At 37.6% G+C, this 24,268-nt stretch overlaps 1 protein-coding gene across 4 annotated transcripts in view; it reads left to right on the forward strand.

The window, feature by feature from the left end:
• The first annotated feature begins 15,276 nt into the window (after positions 1-15,276).
• The window catches only part of ythdf2 (YTH N6-methyladenosine RNA binding protein F2), a 35,346-nt gene continuing 26,354 nt past the window's right edge, over positions 15,277-24,268 (forward strand). Inside the window, exons 1-3 of one of the 4 annotated variants that reach the window (XM_069895423.1) lie at positions 15,277-15,710; positions 15,858-15,882; positions 18,774-18,853. In XM_069895423.1, the coding sequence (XP_069751524.1) occupies positions 15,684-15,710; positions 15,858-15,882; positions 18,774-18,853 (132 nt within the window). In that variant the 5' untranslated portion in view covers positions 15,277-15,683. Of the gene's footprint in view, positions 15,711-15,857; positions 15,883-18,773; positions 18,854-20,617; positions 20,719-21,939; positions 22,029-24,268 lie in introns of those variants that run through there. The other 3 variants (XM_069895426.1, XM_069895424.1, XM_069895425.1) reach the window with 3 other exon arrangements.

Here is a 24,268-nt window from a genome sequence, read left to right on the forward strand (position 1 = left end):
TTGAAATTAATCAAATGATTTTTATTTCTGTGTCCTGTCTAAATATACATCTATTTTTGTAATTCACCCCTACCATTGATTTTTGATGAGAAATGATTTCATATTTTCATAAGATAACTTAATCAGGTAATTGGTTAATTCCTTTGTGTTTTGAAAACTCAGACCATCTACCTGCATGAAGTCTTATTGCTTGCTTAAAAAATGTGCCTGTGTGGACATTTGATGGTGAATTGTGTGAGTTCAGATAGCCTGTAGGAATCATTGTCGAGACGTGCACACCAAATACAAACAAATTTTAAATAATGCTTCAAAGCAATTGATTACTTTAAACTAGTCCCCTTAATCCATTTTTACTAGTGTGGGCTAGGCCATAGACAATTACCTGCTCTGATTTTTAAAAATTTTTTATCTGAATAGACAGGCAGTCATGATTTTCTATTTTTTGCAAATGTGACACTTCCCAGTGTCCCTGCTACATCTCCCTGCTACAGCTCAAGGTCTGCATTGTAATTTTGAATCAAAGATCTTGTTTTCAAATGAGTGTTTCCTGGCCATGTATGACCATTGAGCACCAATGAGCAATGTGGTACTATATCCTACCTTAGAAACTGTTCCTTTCAAGGATTGGGGTGGTTGGGGGGGGGGGGGGGTTCTGAGTAGGCAAAATAGTACATAGACTCCTTTAAACCCTGAAACTGTTTCAGAAATTAACACTGGGAATACCTGCAGGGTGAGAATTAACATTTATTGGAAACATACAAGATATAAATATACATTTGTACAAAACATTTTGCTCAAACCTTTTATGATTCTACTCGGAGCTTACATTTGATAGTGTTTTTCACAATCTCAAGATGTCGCAAAGTATTATAACTATTGAAATATTTTTGACATAATAATTATTTTGGGAATTGTAAAAACAACCTGATTTTGATCAAGTCTTTGCTCACCAATCCTAATGTCTCCTTTAACAAATGATAATATGTTAGGTCTTCTCATCTGCTTCAATGGTTTCTTTCTCTTTTCACCTCAGTAATATCTTTCAAAATTTCTCACATTCTAACCCTTCAATCCTTTATCCTCTTTTTTTTAATCTTTAAGAATAGCTATATCAATTCTCTTGACCCTGCATATCATTGCTTCGTTACTTCTGTAAATGAGATCTACTGTTTTGACCTTTTCCGTGATTGCTTGATGTGCATTATCTCGAGTTGTTAAAAATTGGAAAACAGCTGGGGTCAACTGATGCATCTTGCCTTTGATGCCAATTTAAAACATTTTAATCCCATTTCCCAGGTTTTACTTGCATCATTTTACCTGCTTTTTGGAACACGTACTTCCCTTTTAAATTATCAACTACATGTTGATCAAGGATGACCGTGCCTTGTGGAAGGTCAAGGTTGTGCTGAAGCAAGAAAATGAAGTCAAAGATGTTAATGAATGGGAGAGCAAGTGCAAGGGGGTGTATGTACATTTGTTTCTTGTGTTGTCTCTTTACTCATGTAGTAAAGCATTCTATCAACATCTAAGAAACAATTTCATGTAAATATCCTTGTTTGTAGTTTTGGCCTCTAGCAATTTTGTGTCCAGAGAACCAATTTCATAAAGTCAAGAAGCAAATTTCTAATTGGTGTAACTGGCATGATCAACTAGGGGGAAAATTGGAATTTAGAGTTCAGTATTTTAAAAAATCTGAAGCGTCTATCAATTAAAATGATGTGCAATACATTATATTTAATTTTGATGCTTGAGAAGTTGATTGCTAGCCCTCGACAGTTAGCACAATGTCCAAAATGCTGCTACTTGTCTTTATGGAAGACATTTGTACATGTGCAACCTTTTTACAAAGATATTGCTGGGAAAATGCTGTTTCCACAAAGGTAACAGCAGGGTGGCATGAATCATCCAGAGACCTGTGATCCATAATTCATGATGTATCTTTCTTGGTCTAATTTGTCTGCTGATTAGTGTCATTATGGCAGTAAGGTTTGGACATCATTATCTTAGCAAAGTCTGACCCAGTATTAAATGTGATCTGCTGTACTGGTGAGATAATTGATGCATGATCAATAGAAGACAGGCCAGTGGTTTCAAATAACTCTCTAGTGAGCAACTACACAAGCCAGTATAACAGGAAGCTCAGTTTTTAGCCTGAGTTTATGACTTAACTGATTGCTGGGCCAGCAATCTCATTCTTCACATTGACTTTTTATGGCTTAAGGGTTAGACTGTTAGTAGTCAGATTTTGTAACTAAAGGGCTAGCATACAAAAGGAGTATGAATTTTGCCATATTTGTATCAAGATGGTAACACTGCATCTGGAATAAAGTATGTGGTTCTGGAAACCAAACCTTTGAAAGGATATATTTGTCCTGGGCTCCTGCTGACACACCAGTGAATCTTTGTGTTCCTTTTAAATAATAATATTATGAGAATAAATTGCATACCCAGTCTGTTCTTTGAATATGAAAAGATGACTGGTTATTGTAGGTATTTTGAAGTTACAGGGATGAGGGAAAAAGATTTTTAAACTGATGATAAATGATGGTCAACAGTCAATTAGGAATGAAATTAGGACAAATGTCTTCAAATACGAAGGGTTGTCAAAGTGTGAAACTTCTTACTCCTTGCTTGATGAGATGATCTTAAATCCAAATTGGTAGATTATTGCAAATTAATTTGGAGGGAATGTAGAACCAAGAGGGGAAGATGGAGCTGAGGTGAATCTCGATCATCTCATGAAATTGTAAAAGAGAGGATGCTATAGACTTTGAAGCTCCCACTCTCCTTTTGCTATTCTGTTTATATGGGAGGGGGGTCTATTTGGAAAAATTGGCATTTTAGCTGTAGTAGAATAGCGTACTGATGCCTGTATCCATTTTTTTAAAAAGTCAAAGATGATGAAGTGGCTTAAGAAAAATATGAAATTCAGTGTTCAGTCTAAACTCCAAATTAACCAATACCCAACATGGAGATGAACTGTGTTTAGTACTCAGATGATCAAATATGGAGCTTCTAAATCTATGCAACTCTATCCTCTTTGTAAAAGAAATGGAACTTTATAGTGACTTTATAATCTCTTGAGTAATTAGTGAATCATCTTCTCAAGCATTAAAATTAAATTCAGAAAATACCTCTAAAGTAGAGTTTAAATTCTACTCCAGAGACTTGAATACCTATTGACCACCTGTTCTAACTAGGTGTGGCATTGCTGGAGAATCAGTGTGGTACTTCCACTCACATACCATTTTATGTAATCTATGCCATGGGTGCTCTGTGATTAGTAAGGGATTGCTTAAGGTGGGATGTGAGTGGGAAGGGAAGGTTGAGAATCACTGTTCTAGACCTGATTGTTACTGAATATTTTGCCTGAGAAAATTGTCATTGGCCCATTTCCTTTGAAGTTATGAATCTGCACATAAGGTGTCAATTGGATAGGATTAAAACTGGTTTTCAAACTTTTTCTTTCCACTCACATCCCACCTTAAGCAATCCCTTACTAATCACAGAGCACCTATGGCATAGGGAGTACTTAAAGTGGTATGTGAGTGGAAAAAAAAGATTGAGAACCACTGAGCAGGATACCACAGAACTATTTTAGAGCTGAGCATGTTCTCTTTGGTGTTCAGTCAATATTGCTTAACCATTAATAAATACCTTAGCTGTTAATTGAATTGCTGGTTGTGGGACATTGCAAATTGGCTGCTGAATTTTATACTTTACAACTATGAATTTGGGGTCATGTGTACCTCATTTGGCTATAAATTTCTTTGTGACATCCTAAGATTATGAAAGGTGCTAGAGAAACATAAAGGAACTTTTAAAGGTATGAAAAACCTTTTTGCAAATGCAAAAGTCTGAGATTCTATATTGTTAACTAATATACATTACTTGAAGAATCTTTAAATTCATACAAAATATTGGAATAAGTGAAAATGGATGAGATGATAAAGCAGATTTAAATATGTGTGAGATTGAGATTTAAAGTGGCATGCAACAGAAAGCTTGGAATCAGCTCTGGATTGAGTGGGTATTCCACTAAGCGACGAAGGAATCATCCAATCTGCATTAGGCTGATCCAGTATAAGAACAGGCCACATTGTGAACACTGCAGCAGACTTAATTGGAAGAAGTGCAAGTGCATAATTACTTGGATCCCTGACTATTGGGAAGGGAAGAGGTGAATGAACCAGTATAGCACTCCAGTTGTATATATCGGATGGAGAATGTTGGATAAAGACAAGAATGGAGCATGATGAAGGGCTCAAGCCTGAAATGACAGTTATGTATTTTTTAAATCTTTGCTATATAAAGGACAATATTTGACCTGCTGAATTTCTTCATCATTGTGTTTGTACTTCAGCCACAGTGTCTGCATATCTTTGTTTTTCAGACAATTATTTGAAATGCAGCAGCAATTCATTTGCACTTCTCCCAATTTAGCATTTATTTGGTGTTCGCATTGATTAATTAATGAGTTTATTGTAAGATAGTATAATGTATAGATATACCAGAATTCTTGATGCAGCCAAACAGGATGTGCAAGAAACATAAATGACAATAGTATACATTAAGTTACTCCAGTATGCTAACACAGAAGAAAAGAATAGATAGACAAAGTACATAGTTGTGATTTGTGCCAGGAAAAATGACTTCATTAGTACAAACGGATCTTTTGGTGGTCCTGGAGTAGTTTATGGTGAGGGTAGTATGGGGTGGGGGGGGAGAGGGAGGAAGAGGAGAGAGTTCAAGAAACTGATAGCTCTTGGATTAAAAACTCTTCTTGAACCTGAAGATGGACATCACATTTCCATATCTTCCTCTGAAAGGTAGTAGCAGGGTTTTTTTTTTTGTATCTTCCTCCAAATGTAGTATTTTAGTAGCATTGACCAGGGTGATGGGATTTCCTTTATGATATTGGCTCCTTGCCTCAGGATTCAGCATAGATGCAATTAATGGATAGGAGGTCAGTGCTTGTAATGGATTTGGCTAGTTTTGCTACTTTTTGCAGCCTTCTGCAATCCTGGACACTCTATTTACCAAATCATAGTGATGCAATCAGTTGGTATACTTTCCCCAGTACACCTGTGGAAATGAAGCATGTAGATTACATGCCGAAGCTCCTCAGGCTTTGAAGATACAGGCATTAGTGTGCCGCCACCACAGTTTCTTCATCCTTTATCTAGATTCCCAAGAATTTGAACAAAGTCTCTCCACTGCCATCTTGTCAATGAGGACAGTGTGTGGTTCCTTTTTGCCTCCTTTTTCTAAAGTCCACAATATGCTCCTTGGTTTGCTGACGTTCAAAACAAATTGGCACCACCCAATCAGATTCTCCATTCAATATTCGGAACTTGGCTGTACAAAGATGAGGGTGGAGTGAATAGAGCAGGGGTATAAGCACATTGCCTCAAGGTGCCCTGTGATTGGGTGTTCACTCTGGAGCACCTGCATGCAGTCTGTGGAGTTGATCCTGACCTTTATTCTCACTTTAGTACTCATTTCCATTCCTAATATGACCTGTGGGCTTCTGTCACAGGAAGGTCCAATATAAGAATAGCATCTCATCCCCCACTTGGATATTCTGCAACCTTTACTCAATGTGGTTTACCACTTGATTTGTCCTAACCAATCACCATTTCACCTTTTGTACCGTGTTCCTTTGGGACAAAGGAGACCAATGGAAAACTAAATTGAATTACATAAAATTGAGGATTGTATTTTTGCTTTTTATGCCCTTCATTTCCACAAGTTCAGGACATTGTTGAGATTTCCCTTATTAGCAGTCTTTGAAATAGACTTAAATTTTACTTTCATCCTGTCTGGTCCTGTAACCTATTGTAATTAATGACCAGAACTTAATACTCTGAGATAATACTCAAAAACTTTGAACAGTGTTCTCTAATTAAATAATTAATTACTTCATCTGAACAATTCTCATGGTAACATATTTTGTTTAGCTTCATCCTGAAATCTAGGAGTCAAATATTTAGTTAACATTAGGTAATAATTGAAAAATATTAATTGAATCCATGAACTTTGAAAGTTTTTGTAATGCTTTCCATGGACTGGGTATATGAAATAAATTCATCTACTGATGGATCTTCATTCACAACAGTCCTATAATGGTTGCTCCTCTGAGCTCCATCTTAATTCCAAATTATGTACTTGCATTTATGTACCAGCTTTCAAAACATGGCAAGCACTTTGAGGCCAATGAATTAGTTTCTAAAATAAAGGCATTACAGTTCAAATATAATCACTTGGTACACAGCAAGACAGAAAATTATGTAACAGTATGGAAGAGGGTGTTGGGCCCATTGATTTATGCTACTTCTATGCAGAGGAAGTCAGACAATCCAACAACCATTCTTTCATTTTCTAAAATCTTCATAAACAGCAATTCAATTTTAACAAATTCTCTCGCATATCAATTGTATGAGCCGTGGTCCTTCGTTCCTCTTCTAATCCATGATTCTGGAAGCCTTCTTCAAACATTAGTATCTTTAAATGGAAATATTCAGAAAAGAAGCATCATCAAAAACTGGAGGGTCTTGTGATGTAGTACATCAAATTACCTTTTTTTTGTATAGAACACTTGAATCTGAGTTATGAAGGGGATACTTTCAAAATTTGCATTTATAAACTCTGATACCATAGTAAACAATGAGAACTATGCAGGATTCAGAATATAATGAAACCAAAAGGCCCCAACCAGCGGTCTACATTTTCACCATGCCATTATTAATTGGTAAAAATGTGTGAAGTCATGGAAGTGCCTCGGTAGTGATGACCTCAGATGGTATAGTGATGAGGGCTCACGGAATTGTATCCCTAATGTTCTCCCCACAACATCACTACCCAACAGCCAATCAATTTCCTGATACATGATCCTGATGTAAAGGCTATGCTTGGTGTAGCTTTGTCGCCTGTCTGATCTGTCAAGGAATTTAGTCATTTTTAAATGCCTATGACATTCCCATTCCACAGGCTGAAAATTTTGATTCAATTGACAAAGGTTTTAGGATTATGCCAGGTATGAACTCGTGTAAGATTTGAATGAAATTTTCCCAGCATAATTCTGAATGTGAGAAGTTCTTGCAAAGGCTGACATTAACAATCAAGTTAAGTGTGGTTAAGTGTGATATTAAGTGTGGTTATTGGAAGAATAAGAGGAAGCAACAAGAATTACATGATCTTAAAGGTGGGACAGGAAACAAGAAACTTTGATGCCAGTGCTTCATTAATAGAGAAAAAAGTTCAATGAAAAATGATTTGTATTAATCTTGTGTAAAACAGTTGGCAGTGTGGCCCAACTATTTAGGAAAGACCTTAGATTCTTGGAAAGGATTCAGATGAGATTTACTGGAATGATACTAGAGATGAGAAACTTCAATTATGTCCGGAAGCTTGTCCTGCTCTCCATAGAAAAGATATGGGCAAGAGGCAACTTCATCAAAGTATACATGAATATAATGGAGAATTAATTTCCATGGCAGCTCGTTCAATAAGCAGAAAATAAAGTTTAGCACAAAATAAACCTTAGGAAGAAGAGATTTGTTTTGTACAGTTAATTATAAATTGAAATAACATGACTGAAAGGGTAATGGAAGCAGATTTAATACTGACAAATGGAGGAATATGAGGCAACTCAGAGAGGGGGGAACTTTTGGGGTTAAGGTATTAGTGGATGTGGGAACTGCGGGGGTACTTTATGTTTTAAATGTGTTGTACATTAAGTGTAAAAAGAGAAAACTAAGATGAAAATGGGGAAAAGGGGGATGGAGGTGGAAAAGAGGTGTATGTAAGATATAAGATGGCCATGTTGAACTATATAACTATAAATATTAATGGAATACATAACCAAATTAAAAGGAAGAGGCTACTAAATTTATTGAAGAAGGAAAAAATAGATATAGCATTTGTGTAGGAAATGCATCTAACTGAAGTGGAACATAACAAACTAAAAAGAGACTGGGTAGGACACATAACAGCAGCATCCTATAATCCAAAAACTAGAGGTATAGCCATACTAGTTAACAAAAATGTACCAATCAAAATAGAGGAGGAAATAATAGATCCGACAGGTAGGTATGCAATGATAAAATGTCAGATATACTCAGAATTTTGGAATTTGCACAATATGTACGCGCCTAACGAGGAGGATCAAAAATTTATGCAGTATATTTTTTGAAGATTGCAGACACACAAGGAAATATATTGATAGGAGAAGATTTTAACCTTAATTTGGACCCAATGTTGGATAAAACTGGACAAAAGACAAGTAAAAAGAATAAAGTAGCCAAATTTATGGTTAAATCAATGCAGGAAATGAAACTTATGGATATATGGAGGAGGCAACACCCAAGTGAGAAGGAATTTTCATATTATTCAAGTAGGCACAAAACTTACTCAAGGATTTTGATATGTTTTTGTTGTCAGCCCATATTCAAGGGAGAGTTAGAAAAACTGAGTATAAAGCTAGACTACTATCAGATCATTCACCCCTATTATTAGCAATAGAACTGGAGGACATCCCACCAAGAGCATATAGATGGAGGTTAAACTCCATGCTACTTAAAAGACAGGAATTTAGGGAGTTTATTGAATGCCAAATTAAAAACATATTTTGAAATAAATGACTAAGTGACTAAGATGAAAAAGGATTACAATCGGGAAATAGAGGAGTTGGAAAGGGAGATAGTAAGTACAGAAAAGGAATTAGTAAAAAGGGATGATATAATGAAAAGGAGAGAATTGGCAAATAAAAAAATTAAATACGAAACACTACAAACGTACAAGGTGGAGAAGAATATAATGAAAACAAAGCAAAAGTATTATGATCTGGGAGAAAAAAAAACACATAAAATATTAGCCTGGCAACTTAAAACAGAACAAGCTAAAAGAACAATACTGGCATCAAGGAAAAAGGACAAACAAATTACATATAACCCAACAGAGATTAATGAAAACTTTAAGGAATTTTATGAACAATTGTATCAAACTGAGAGCGAGGGGAAGGATGGTAAAATAGAGGAATATTTAGCTAAAATTGAACTGCCAAAATTGCAAGAAGAGGAACAAAACAAACTAATAAAACCATTTGAAATAGAGGAAGTACAGGATATATTTAAAAAAAAACTGCTGAACAATAAAACACCAGGAGAGGATGGATTTCCAACAGAATTTTATAAAACATTTAAAGAGTTATTAATTTCTCCTCTCCTGGAAGTAATGAACCAGATAGAAGAAACACAAAACTTGCCAAATTCATGTAAGACAGCAATAATTACAGTAATACCAAAGATGGGGAAGGATCCATTAACACCAGCATCATATAGACCAATATCTCTACTTAACTCAGACCATAAGATAATAGTGAAATTATTAGCAAACAGATTGGCTGATTGTGTACCTAAAATAGTAAAACAAGATCAAACTGGATTTATTAAGAAAAGACGAACAACGGACAATGTCTGCAAACTTATTAATCTAATCCACGCAGTTCAAGGAAATAAGAAACCAACAGTGACTGTTGCTCTAGATGCAGAAAAAGCCTTTGACAGAGTAGAGTGGAATTACTTATTTAAAGTATTACAGAAGTTCAATCTACCAGAAAAATATATAAATTGGATTAAAGCATTGTATAATGGACTGTTGGCGAAGGTAGGAGTAAATGGATATGTATTGAATCATTTTAAATTAAGTAGGTCAACTAGACAGGGATGTCCACTATCCCCCCTCATTGTTCACATTAGCAATAGAACCTTTGGCAGAACTGATAAGAATAGAAAATAAAATTAAAGGGATAAAAATAAAGGAGAAGGAGTATAAAATCAGCTTATTTGCAGATGATTTCATAATATACCTAACAGAACCAGAGGTATCAGTAAAAGAATTACATAAGAAATTGAAGGAATATGGAGAAATATTGGGGTACAAGATCAACGCAAATAAGAGTGAAGTGATGCCAATGAGTAATGCAGACAATACAGAATTTAAAAAAGAATCAAATGGCAAGCACAGGCAATCCGATACCTAGGTATCAGGTTAGATAGTAACTTAAGCCACTTGTAAAAACTAAATTATCAGCCACTAATAAAGAAATTGCAAGAAGACTTAGAACATTGGAAAGAATTACCGCTAACATTGATAAGGAGGGTAAACTGCATTAAAATGAACGTGTTCCCAAAGATACAATACTATTTCAAATGTTATCAATTCCTTTAACAAAAAAATTATTAAAGGAACTAAAGTGAATAATAAGGAAATTCTTGTGGAAAGGGAGGAATCCAAGGGTAGCATTAGATAAATTAGCAGAGAGGTATAATCAAGGTGGTTTGCAGTTACCAAATTTTAGAAATTATTATAGAGCCGCACAATTATGGTATTTATCAGATTTTTACCAGACAAGGGAAAAACCAGACTGGACTAAGATAGAACTAGATAAAATAGGGGAGAAGGTACCAGAACATATACTTTATAAGTGGGATGAAAAGCTGGTACAATATAAAAACTCACCAGTACTGCATCATTTACTTAATACATGGAAGAAGATCCACTTAGAAAGGAAAAAAGTGAATTATCAAATACCAAAATTACTATTGACACAAAATCCGCTAATCCCTTTTACAATAGACAACCTTTCCTTTAGAGAATGGGAAAGAAAAGGAATCAAAAGAATAGAAATTTTTTTTTGGAAATAATTTATTAACATTTGAACAGTTGAAGTACAAATATGGAATAACTCATGGTACAATGTTTGCATATCTTCAATTGAAAGCATATTTAAAGGATAAATTGGGAAACAGCTTGAGATTACCAGAAGGAAGCAGCTTTGAATATGTGATTACAGACACAATGATAATTAAAAGATTTATAACCAACATGTACATTAAGCTGCAAGATAAGGAACATGAAATAAACTATAATCCTAAGCAGAAGTGGGAAAAGATAAAGTTAAAGATAAAAAATTAAGTATGGGAAAAGTTATGTTCTGGAACTATGAAGAATACAATAAACACAAGGTTACGCATGATCCAGTATAATGGGTTACACAGGGCATATATTACTCGTCAAAAATTTTAAAAATGGGATTCAATATTATCGGATAGATGTTTTCACTAAGAAGGAAATGGGAACAACATTACATGCAACTTGGACATGTACGAAAGTAAATATGTTTTGGGAAGAATTAAATCAGATACTAAATAAAATTACAAAAAAATAACATACCAAAAAAAAACCAGAGATATTTATTTTAAGTAACATAAGTAGAGAATTAGGCCTCAAATTGGATAAAGTGCAAAAAAAAATTAATTATGACACCAAAGATGGGGAAGGATCCATTAACACCAGCATCATATAGACCAATATCTCTACTTAACTCAGACCATAAGATAATAGTGAAATTATTAGCAAACAGATTGGCTGATTGTGTACCTAAAATAGTAAAACAAGATCAAACTGGATCTTGTTTTACTATTTAAAACAAAAAAATGTATAATGTCAACTTGGAAAATGGAAGAGAGCACGAGTATACAGCAATAGTACATGGAAATGAATAAATGTATTCCATTGGAAAAAATAACATATAATTTAAAAAATAAAGTCACAATGTTTGAACAAATTTGGGAACCATACATGGAACATATCAGAGAGAGCTTGCCTACGACCTCCATCCTCTAAAATGAGAATGAAAATGATAAGAAGACAAAACGACTTTATTCAGTGTGTAATAAATAGATGAGGCATTTTTGTTTATTTTCCTTTGTGAGAAAATATTGTTTTATGGTTTTATTGTATTGTATATCTTGAATATTTATGGGTTTTGGAGGGGGGTGGGTAGAGGGGAGGGAGGCAAAATGGGAAAAAAGGGGAGAAAAGACCACTGTGTAAATTTAGTGAGAAACATTTGTACATATTTTGGTTGATATGGTTCATAGTGTGAAAAATAAAATAAAAAAAATACTGTATAAATTTAATGAGAAACATTTGTACATATTTTGGATGATATGGTTCATAGTGTGAAAAATTAAAAAAAATATTTAAAAAAAACTGACAAATGGGAATTGGAAACATACATGACAGAGTAAATATTGTACAGTAACTAGGGAAGTGAAAGATAGAATAACTAGATATCTCCTCCTGATAAACTTAGCAAATTGAAACTTTAAAATCTCCCTCTCAGGTCAGAGGTTCTAGGTAAGCCTCAATTCTGGTGTCTCATTCTAGTTTTGACAATCAGAAAAGAAATCCAGATCCTAGTGAGTGCACAATCAAATTATTTGAATGGATCCAGTGACTGTGATATTTTAATTACACGGTTACACTTGGGTTATTTGCCATAGAGGAAATAAAATCAAGATGAGATGTTAAGAGTTTATTGTCATATATAAAAGTATAATGCACAGGGGTGAACTAAAATTTGTACTTGATGCAGCCAAACAGGAACATAAGATTCACCAACCACAATATTACCAATTAAATATTAACATATAGAAAGAAAAAGAGGCAAGTATAAAAGGATAGAATATAAAATTAAGAGGAGACTTAAAGATTGTCATACCATAACTAGATGACTCAAGGATAAGGAGATTTAGATTTAAGAGAAAGGGGTTTACAAAGACAAAAGCTTTCCCTCCAAAGTTGTGGGGTCTGACCAATAAGGGTTCTCAAGAGGTCATTTCATTAACACTGAGAAGAAAATATTTTTCAGGGCAGGAAGATATTCACTATGGAAAAGGATCTTAGTGATTGTAGTTATGACTTCCAGTAGACTGAAAAACTTGAGCATGCAGATATTAAGAGAAAGGATGTGCTGGACATTTTGGAAAGCATCATGTTGGATAAGTCACCGGGACCAGATGACATGTACCCCAGGCTCCTGTGGGAAGCAAGGGAGGAGATTCCTGAACCTCTGATGATGATCATTGAATCATCAATGGGGGATGGGAGAGGTTTGGAGGGTTGGATGTTGTTCCTTTATTAAAGAAAGGAAGGAGAGATAGTCCAGGAAATTACAGTCTTATTTCAGTAAGTTGATGGAGAAGATTCTGAGAGGCAGGATTTATGAACATTTGGAGAAGTATAATATAATTAGGAATAATCAGCATGGCATTGGAAGAGCAGTAGATGTAGTGTATATGGATTTCAGCAAAGCATTCGATAAGGTGCCCCATGCAAGGCTTATTGAGAAAGTAAGGAGGCAGGGGATCCAAGGGGATATTGCTTTGTGGATCCAGAAGGGGCTTGCCCACAGAAGGCAAAGAGTGGGTGTAGACGAGTCATATTCTGCATAGAGGTCAGTGATCAGTGGTGTTCCTCAGGGATCTGTTCTGGGACCCTTACTCTTTGTGATTTTTATAAATGACCTAGATGAGGAAATGGAGGGATGGGTAAGTAAGTTTGTGGATAATGTGAAGGGTTGTCAGAGGTTACAGTGGAACATTGATAGGATGCAAAACTAGGCTGAGAAGTGGCAGATGAGGTTCAACACAGATAAGTGTCAAATGGTTCATTTTGGTAGATCAAGTATGATGGCAGAATATAGTATTAATTGTAAGACTATTGGCAGCGTGGAGAATCGGAAGGATCTTAGGGTCCGAGTCCATAGGATGCTCAAAGCAGCTGCACATGTTAATTCTGTAGGTAAGAAGACACGGTGTATTGGCCTTCATTAATTGTGGAATTGAATTTAGGAGCCAAAAGGTAATGTTGCAGCTATATAGGACCTGGTCAGACCCCACTTGGAGTACTGTGTGCAATTCTGGTCACCTCACGACCAGAAGGATATAGAAGCCATAGAAAGGCTGCAAAGGAGATTTACAAGGACGTTGCCTGGTTTAGGGAGCCTGCCTTATGAAAACAGGTTGAGTGAATGCAGCCTTTTCTTCTTGGAGTGATGGAGGATGAGAGGTGACCCGATAGACGTGTACAAGATGATGAAATGCATTGATCGTGTAAATAGTCAGAAGCTTTTTCCCGGGGCTGAAATGGTTGCCACAAGAGGACATGGGTTTAAGGTGCTGGGGAGTAAATACTGAGGAGATATCAAGGGTAAGTTTTTTTTATGCAGAAAGTGGTGGGTGCATGGAATGGGCTGCCGACAATGGTAGTAGAGGTGAATATGTTAGGGTTCTTTAAGATACTTTTAGCTTAGAAAAATAGAGGGCTATAAGTAAGCCTAGTAATTTCCAAGGTAAAGACATGTTCAGCACAACTTTGTGGGCCTAAGTGCATGTATTGTGCTGTAAAGTTTCCATATCTTCTCAGAGCTAAATGAACTTTGCCATGAGGATTCTGATTCAACTTCCCATGATTGTGTGAGGCACAGTCTAGCACAAGTTGCTAAAAATCTGCAATCAAATTGAAAATATTGGAGTTACTCTATCAGGCCACGTCACATCAGCAGTGCCAAAAACAGTCAAGGCTTCAATTCGATGATGTTTCATTGTAGTTGAACAGCATGAAAAGTCAACAGTCTGAAACCATAAACACAAAAGCTGCAGATGTTGGAATGACTTCCACGAAGAATTGCACGAAAAACTCGACAAGTCAAACAGCATCCATGGGTAGAAATGGTCAGTCAATGTTTGGCAACTGGATCCTTTATTGATGAAAGGTATTGATTTCAGATTTATTGTCAGAGTACATACATGACATCATACACAGCCCTGTGCAATACAGAGATTAAAAAATAAAAGGAAATATTGAAAAGGTAGAGATTTCAGACTTATTGTCAGATACAACCCTAAGATTCTTCTTTTTCCCCTGGGCCAGGCAGAATTGTCAATTATTGGTAGGGCAAAAGAAAAACTGTGCTCATGTAAACAAATAAAGAAATGTAAACCAACTGTGCAATACAGAGAGGGGAAAAAAAGTGTGAAAGTAAGAGTTGCTGAGTTGGATGGTAGCAGCTGTTCTTGATCTTGGTGGTGCGAGTCTAGTGGCGCCTATGGTTTTCCAGCGGTCCCTGTTTCATTGCGGGTTTCCAGCATCCTCTTCATCCAACCTTTTTTTAATTTTTTTTATTTTTCACACCATAAATCACATTAACCATGTTACACACTTTTTCCTTTTCACACATATACAGTGCCATTTTCTCCCCCCTCCCTCCTCCCATCCCACCCTCCCTCTCTTCATCCAACCTTGACAAATAGCTAGCCAGGGAACCTCGGGCCAAATGGCCTGCTCTGCAACTGCCCGCAGGCGAGACGAGTCCGCCGAGCCGGCAGGTGGCGCTGTGGTCGAAGGTCGGCGGGGGTTTCAGTGTGGCTCGAAGCCTGGGGGAGGGTGTGCGGGGCGAGCTGGGTGCGCGGGCGGTCCTCTTGCCAACCGGGTTTCCGCTGCGGCCCATGTGAGTGGCGCTGCCATTGTGTGAGGAAGGAGGGCGCGGAGCAGCGGCCCCGGGGAAGCAGGGAGCGACGAATCGGCGAGAACTCCGAATCCCAGCGGCAGCGTCGATCGATCGGAGGAGGCCCAGAAACAACCCTCTCCCCCCCTTCCCCCCCCCCCCCCCCCCCAAGCCCAGCCCTTACGCGGCGCCCCTTTCGCGCTGGGTGGAGGCCGCTGGAGCTCAAGTCGCAGCCTCGGGACTCGCGTAACTATTCTTTACCCTCCCCCCCCCCCTTCCTCTCCCCATCCCCGCCCCATCCCATCCCCCGGTCTCGGTTCATGAGGAAATGTCGGCCACCAGCGTCCTGGATCAGGTCAGTGTGTGTGGGTGAGAGCAGCGTCCGGGCCCGGCTCCCCACCTGCTGGGGGGGGGGGGGGGATGATTTAGGCCGCAGTCTTGGCCCTCGATTGATGATTTTTTCTTTTCTTCCCCCCCCCCCCCTGAAAACCAACTGACGCAGAGACCGAAAGGCCAAGGAAACAAAGGTAAGGAAGTGTGGCTCCGAGCCTAAAATGGAGGCTTGGGCCGCACGTGAAAGGCGGCAGCGGCCTCTTCCCCCTCGCATTTTTCGCAAGACTGATGCTTCTGTGTCCGAATCCACCCCCGGGGGGGGGGGGGAGGAGGAGGGGGGGGGGGGGAGGAGGAGGAGGAGGAGGGGGGGGGGGAGGAGGAGGGGGGGGGAGGAGGAGGGGGGGGGGTGGAGGAAGAAAGCTCGTGTTTGATTATGGGGGGGGGTTGGAGGAAAGTGGACAGGCCTTGAAAGCCTGGGGCTCGAGTGGAGTCAGTCGCCTTCCCGCTCCTCCCCCCCCCCCCCCTGCTTCTTCACCGCCGCCTTTTTAGGGGGGGGGGGGAACCTGTGCGAGGATGATTTTAAACTATTTTGTATTATATCAGCCCACGAACAGGAAGAATGACTAATGTGTTTGCAAGACCATCGTCATTTTGGCTTCACGGCACCCTCGTATCTTTCGTGGCAATTTTAGATTTTAATTTAAACAAAAATGGCGTTTGAAGGTTTAAAATCACCGAGCTGGGTGACCACGCACCTTCGCTGAGTTCCTGATCCAGCCTGATGCTTGACATCCAGTGGCTTTTGTTTTTGTGCCTTCAGATTGTACCTTCAGCCGTCTCCGTCACCATTTTAGTGGCGATTTTAATCTCAGTGATCAACAACATTAAAAATATTTCCTCTCACTTGATAAATGTGTTCGGGAAGCTTGGATCCGTTTAATATTTAAGCCATCCACCTATTTTTGGAGGAATCAGAATTAATTAAGAATTGGATATTATTTGGGCTGGTTTGAACCAGTTCCTGGAACTGACTACACATTGTTTCCATTATTTTTTAAAAATTCATGTTCAATATTTTTGAAGCAAGGACCCACTCATTTTGTCTTTCAAAGTTTATTCAGCTCGAGTGAACTTGTTCACGTTGGTTGGTTTGTGTATCCCTGCATTTCTGGGAAAATAGACATTCAAATATAAATATGTTTACAGCTGCAACATCACCCATTAAATCATTGTATAAAAACAAAATGCTTTTTTCCGTACTGATTGTTACTTTGATGGCCTAATTGATATCTGCCAAATAGCACATATCCCCTGTCCAGAATGTAATTTGTTAACCACTCTATTTATAACAATCCCCTCCTTCCATCACCATCTATCTTTTGCTTGTGTCTTTTTCTATAAGGTTGGCTGGCAAAGACTTGAAACATGGTTTAACCTATATGGGAATTGAGTAAACTTAATCCTCGACAGATTTTAGGCTGGCCAATAATTGTATTAAGTTAAACTAAAAGGGCCTGTTGGGATAATCATTCTACATTCTCGTGCTGATTTGGTAAATTAATGTCTCCGGTATCCAGTCTACCCAAAAAAAATCCAACTGGATTTTCTGCTAACTTAGGTGTACGAACTGTAAATACAAGGCTAGCAGATAGGTTCAGACCACTGGAAGCATTTGTGACTCTGTAGAGGTTATGTTATCACTTGCTGCAGTCATGGGTATAGTTCAGAGCTTCCAAAGACTTAACATTCCTACTTAAAGTAGTGTTATTTTAAGAGTGATTTGAGTTGTGATGTAAACAGCAGCTGACTTGTCATGGGAAATGTGAAACGAGAAACTTAGCTTGCTATTTCCAGTCATCCCCAAACTTGCTTGAATCTTTTGATGCAAGTTGTGCGCTCTTGCATAGATACCCAAGTTTGAGTCACATCATATATGAGCTTCAATATTATCGAGGTGTTGCCTGACAAAGAGTTAAATTTTGCTTTTGGTTGATGTCCAGAGCTGTGTGCTTCCTATAGGGTTATTGTATCTTGATTATTCCCAAAACACTGCTTGATTTGTGCTTCTTTAGACTAGTACTGCTGAGACAAATTGGTGGAACATGACTCGTGCTCTGATGCAAGTTTTTCCTGATTATGGTCAAGATTATAACCAAATGGCATATTAAGCAGTACATTATCATTTTATTTGTTTATTTGAAATAGATCTTGTGAAATTGTTCAGGTAAAAGTACCCTTTATTTTAGGGTTTCTACTGATGTACAATATATTAAAAGCAAAAGTCAGGCATTTTCTTGTTGATTGCCTCGGGTTTTTAAACTGTTGATGTACTGTTAGGAAAAGCATGCAACATGGATGCTAAGCTCTTATTCATAGGCACTTGGGGATCTTGGCAGGGATGCTGTATCACTGGATGGTTACACCATGTGCATGTCTAGTCTATTGAGTTAGTGAGTCATGCAAACCAACTCTTAAAAATGCAGGAATAAGTATTTAGTAAGGATGAAAATGAAATTGGCTGTGCTGGTTCTCTACTTCCTGAAAGTTGTCCTCTGGAAGAGGGTACAATTGGAATGGAGCCAAGAGAGATGTTTTTGTCTTCACCTGCTTCTGTTTCAGCTCTCAATTTTCTATGTAACCAGATCCAAGTTTCATTCAGCTTTGTTAGCTCACTTAGCTCTCAAGTTGGCTATTGGGGGAGGTGAGTTGCTGTTGAATACTCTTATATTTTCATTGATTTTTCTCTCTCATTCTTCCACCACCACCCCCCACACCCACAAGCAACATTACAATAATATAGCATGGCAAGTGGCACAACTGTTGGAGCTGCTGCCTTGCAACGTCAATGACCTGAGTTTGATCTCATTCTACAGTGGAGAATGTTCTGCTATCCTTCATCACAAAATTGGATTTGCCAGCTAAATGGCCATTTTAAATTTCCTGTTTATTGATGCGTGGTAGAATCTGAAGGGATGTGGGAATAAAATAGGTTATGGTAGGATTGTGTAAAAATGTGTGTTTGCTGGACAGTGTTGTTCCTATACTTGCATCTCCCGCCATGATTCTATGACTGTCTCTTTTACAGTGCAAAATGGAGCAGTTCACCAAAAGGATGCACTAAATGATGATGATTTTGAGCCTTATCTGAACACTCAGACCAGGCAGGTGAGTGTGAGAATATTAGTAATTTTTACCTTTTGAGATATAAAAGTTCGGTCATTGTTTTAGCATAATAGAAATGAAGTTGAGATCTGTTTTCTTTCCTGAGTTAGTGGAAAAGTTTGTAGAGCAGGATGAAAGGGAAGTATCAATTTTCTGGTGTTTTTTTGTTTAATGAAATCTTCAATTGCTCTTTCCAACTACATTTCATTGTTGTGATAAGTAAAATTTTCACTGCCAAGAATATTTCCAGTATTGCTGGATTTTATTTGAATATTTTTATATGCCATATTTGTTCTAGTATATTTTGTTCCGATCACAATTTAATTGTGAGTTACTTTTGTGATTGGTGGAGCTGGAAAAAATCTGGAAAAAATATTAGAAAAGGATATAAAAATGTTTCTTGGCAATCAGAAGCTATCTACCTTTTTATACCTGCTTTTCTTTTTCACAGCCCCTCCCCAGCAATCTCTCCTGCAAGGGATTATTTTGGCCCTCTGGATTGTAACTTCCATTTTTATGTTAGGATGTTTTGGTTCTTGAGCACTAACTTCCTGTGAAGAAATTTCTGCTAACTCAGTGATAAAATAACTGAACCCTTATTCTGGAACTCTGGACCTCACTTCTTGATTTTTCAATCTTTCATAATCGTTTCTTTTATGTGGTATGTTAAATTTTTTCAGGATGTTTGTGCTTTCAGGCAAGTACCTTTTGTGATTAATTCATCATGTATTGTGAATGTTAAATGATTCCACCAAAGAATCATATGATCAAAAATTGGCTAGAGAAATTATGTTGCAAAATTCCCAGAAAGTGTTTTATTTTGTTTTCCATCAAAAAAATTTAAATCCACTTGAACAGAAAAGTGATGCCCAATATTACACTGCGCAAATAAGATGATCTTGAATTTAATCATTGAGTATGTCTTTCTAAAGTGCTTGATGGAGACAAACTATTTTGAGGTCTCATGAAGCTTCAAATTAATCTTTAATTTTTAGGTAATCATATCCCTAGTGTACATCCTGTCCTGCTTCTCTGGGTTAAACACAGCCCAGTAAGCAGACAGCTTTTTTGCATTTTTATAGTGTTTGTCAAACCTTGGTATAACTTTTGTGTTGATTGGTAGTCGTTGAATCTGAAAGGTTTTGTGTTGAAAATTATTTCCAGTCTTGCCTCTTCCATGAAAGGTCTTTAAGCTTGTCTTTCAATCTGTTTGTTGAAAGTAGGTAAACTTATCGAGGAGAAAAACAGTATTTACTGGTGTCTTATGAAACACAAGCCTGACAGGGTAGGAGAGATTGGCTTTTTATATTGGTTTGTTCATCTGTGTATTTAAATAGTACATTGAATCCCCACCCAGATGCTTGAAATATCTTTCTCAAAATGTCTCCAGCTAGTGCAATTGTGGTTTCCTGAATGGAATTCAAAGGTAAAACAAAGCATCTGGCTGCTGGCAGATGATTAATGCTTCAAAGCTTCAGTGTTAAAGAATTGAGCTAAAGAAGCAGACCGTTCCATTTTTTAAATACTTTGTAAAAGTTCTCGCTTCACTAGTCTAGTTGCTACCTAGTGATGATAATTTATCATAACAGGTGAATTTGCTGGATTTAGTCTGAATATCATGATCGAGATTAAAATAGGCCTAAAATGGAATTACAAAGCACGGGAATTTTTGAATGCATGTGACGGCATTTGTGGAGAGAGACATTTTTATTTCGGGTTTTCAGCAGCTTTTTTAAAAAACTTTAAAAATTTGCATCTTCCTGTCAGGGAGCAAAGAAAAAGAAAATCAGACTCTGGAAATTGGAATTAAAACATCAGCCTGGAAAGATCAGTGATGAAGGCCTGAAATGTTAATTCTTTTTCTCCAGGTGAGGCCTCACCTGATAACTATCTTCAGCATTTTCCCTTTTCGATAGGAATGAGGAGAATATGAAGTGGTACTGATTCCTATTCAACAAGGGCTACGGTTGTGTGATCTTTAGAAAGTATAGGGCCAGCTTCCATGGGTCTCTAGTACTTGGACTTGCTTTAATGCTGTATCCATTCACACTCACTCATTCTGGACAAGATTGTACATCAGGGTGCCTCTCAACTGGAAATGTCTTACTTGCTTGTCACCAACTGTCATTAATCTAAATAGATCCCTGTCCCTATTGCCATTTGGACCATAGAATGTTACAGCACAGAAATGGGCCTTTTGGCCCATCCTGTCCATGCCAACCCATTCTGCCTAATCCCGATTACCTGCACTCCGACCATATCCTGCCATGTTCCTCCCATCCATGTACCTATTCAAATTTATCTTAAATGTTGAAATTGAAACTGTAGCTGCCACTTCTGCTAAAAGCTTGATCTACTCTCTGACCACCCTCTTGAGTGAAAAAAGTTCCTCTTCATATTCCCCTCAACATTGAAGATTTTTTTCATTCCATCATAATCCCAAACAAACATCTTGAGCTTTTTCCAGTCCTAAAGTCTGTTTCCTGCACCCTCTTCTATCCTTCCATGTTTTACTTGTCTTAAGGCTGTAACTTTGTGTACATGGATGGAAAATTGAGGTTTTCTGCCTTTTGAATTCCCTATTTAATCTTGGTTGTTTTTTCAGATATGCCATTGATACCTTGTTAGTTAGTCACTAAAGTGAAGTTCTCACTTTTATGTGTTGCAGAAGAACTTGTGCAGCCCAATATGTTTGCATCCATTCCAGTAAAACATGAGATAAACAAGGTGTGAATTGTTCACTTAAAACCAAGTGATCACAATTAGTTTGCAATATAATGCAAATTATATTTCAAACTATTAAAATCCTTATCAGAAATGTTTCCATCATCCTCTAGCCATAAATTCTCTCTGACCTCCCTCATCCTCACCACCCCCAAGTTTTATTTTTCTTTAGACTAAATTTTTATTTAAAATTTGACTGATGTCCACATTCACAGACCCAAGTAGGATCGGTTTTGTTCTTTTCCTGTCCCATGACAAATGTCTTTATTTATGAATCATTCTTTGCAAAATATTACTTATTGAGCCTCTTGCAATCTTTCCCCATACTACTTTTCTGCTTCCAAACCTCTGATTTTTGCTTCCAGAATGAAGTTCAACATGCAGGAAGTTTACCTTTCTCAGAGTACTCAAGGTTGATGATCATACGTGGTAGCTTCCACATTTGGCCTATTCTGTAGGTGCAAGCTGTTGTAACATTTTTTTAAGGCAGTATATATTTTGTTATATGGAGTTTCATGCACTTCTTTAGATTAAGCAATCTCATGTATGTAAGTTGATGAAGCTCACCCACGCTGTAAGTATTCACTGGGGTTGTGTAAAATGACTGCCCCCATTTCTTCTTTAAAAGCATAACAAAAATTAGCACTAAAAATCAATCACCCATGCCTCTTCCTAGTTAGATATTTGAATGTGATAAGAGTGAGATAGTGCAAGAACATCTTTGAAGGACGATTACAGGTGTCATTTTTTTCTTAACTGTTTAATCTGGTATATTTGGGAAGTTGTTTGCGCATTCAATTGATAGCTGGAGAACCAACCCTTCCCAATAAAGTTTGAGTTCCATCTTGCTAAAAGTGATGTAATGGCTCATCCTTTTGTGTTTTCAACTTTCCAAAGAATGCTTCCTGGGAGTTGTTACAGCAGAATTAAATAATAAACTGTGGCATTTCTCCTTTACGCTCTTGAAGTTATAATACAGTATAATTGTGCAAATACTTTGGGCATCCGTGATTAGAACAAAGATTACTTTTGTGTGTTTCCATGGTGATGCTTGAATTTATTGCTGAATCTGAACTGGATCGAAGCTGTAGTATTACAGAGGGAACATTTTAATCAGTCTGGCTTGAGTCATCCATTCACTGTTTTGCCATTTTCTAACTTTGACTTGTTTACATTGTAGCTAGTTCTGAGATCTTGAGGTGTGTAGAGTGAAGGAAGGATTTCACAAGCTTATTAAAAATTTTGTACTTGTATTTGTGAGGTATTTTACTGCAAAGGAATGGTGGGAGCAGCCAGTATTTCCAGTTTACCAGTCCATGAGCAAAACTGAAGTATCTTCAACCCATGTACATTACCTTGAGCAATGTCATAGGCTGGTAGAACAATACAACTCCAATTATCCAAAATGGTTGGGACCAGCCCAGTTTCAGATAAACGATATTTTCGGATAACTGGTCATTTTTTTTAAAAACAGCCAATAGCAGCAGCAAATCCCTTGTAACGGTGTGTGCCCGATGGAGATGTGGGGGGGCTGGTGGTCATGGTGGGGAGCTGGCTGATGGAGGACCTCAGTTTTCTTCAGGCTGTCTTCCAGGCCAAACATTTTGGCAGTTTCCGCAGAGCTGGCTCTGAATGGGCAACTAAAGCGGCATCGTCTGCAAAGAGTAGTTCACGGACAAGTTGCTCTTGTGTCTTGGTGTGAGCTTGCAGGCGCCTCAGATTGAAGAGACTGCCATCCGTGCGGTACCGGATGTAAACAGCGTCTTCATTGTTGAGGTCTTTCATGGCTTGTTTCAGCATCATGCTGAAGAAGATAGTAAAGCAGGTTGGTGCGAGGACGCAGCCTTGCTTCACGCCATTATCAATGGAGAAGGGTTCAGAGAGCTCATTGCTGTATCTGACCCGACCTTGTTGGTTTTCGTGCATTTGGATAACCATAAGGGAAGGCATTTTAAGCATGAAATAAGGTTTCATTCTCACTTTTTAAAGAAAAACCAACCTGAAAAAATAAGATAAATTCAACACCAAAATCTTGAAATTCTACTTGGCGGTTTTTTCCAAAATTCCAAAAAAAATTTCAATCTGTGAAGCCAGTCCGACTCCAAAAGTTTTTTTTGGATAACTGAGGATATCCTCACATATCTGAAATGATGTCATTTTAGCATCAAAATTTTTTGGATAAATGAGGATTTCTGCAGTTTCGGAGCTGAATAGATGTCACTTCCAGGTCCAAAAAAAAAATTCAGATAACTGAGGATTTGGATAATTGGAGTTGTACTGTACTTGCAGCTTAAGAACTGTCCATCCTGCATTAGACTCGTATTGAAACTCTTCAGTTTGGAAAAGTTATGTGCTGAATTTGGATATTCAAACTAGCATTCACAAAAAGTGGAATGCTATCAAAGAATCTTTAATCCATCAACTATGCAAAGCTTCTCTTTTTCTGCCCTTAGTGACCAGCATTAATATGGAGAATTTTCTGATGTAATTGTAGAGTGGATGCAATGTTTTTAGCATTGTCAACAAAATGACTGGGGTATGGAAGGCCTATTGTGTGAAAGTTAGAGAAAATGCAACGTAACATAAATCAGGGAGTCCTAAATTTGTCATTTTATTCCAAGTCATGCATTGTTTTTAGACATTGCTCTTGAGTTCCATATTTTGGAATCTTCAGCCAAAAATGCCTTGTACAGT

Source organism: Narcine bancroftii, chromosome 8, assembly GCF_036971445.1.
Source record: "Narcine bancroftii isolate sNarBan1 chromosome 8, sNarBan1.hap1, whole genome shotgun sequence".
Lineage (NCBI taxonomy): Eukaryota > Metazoa > Chordata > Chondrichthyes > Torpediniformes > Narcinidae > Narcine > Narcine bancroftii.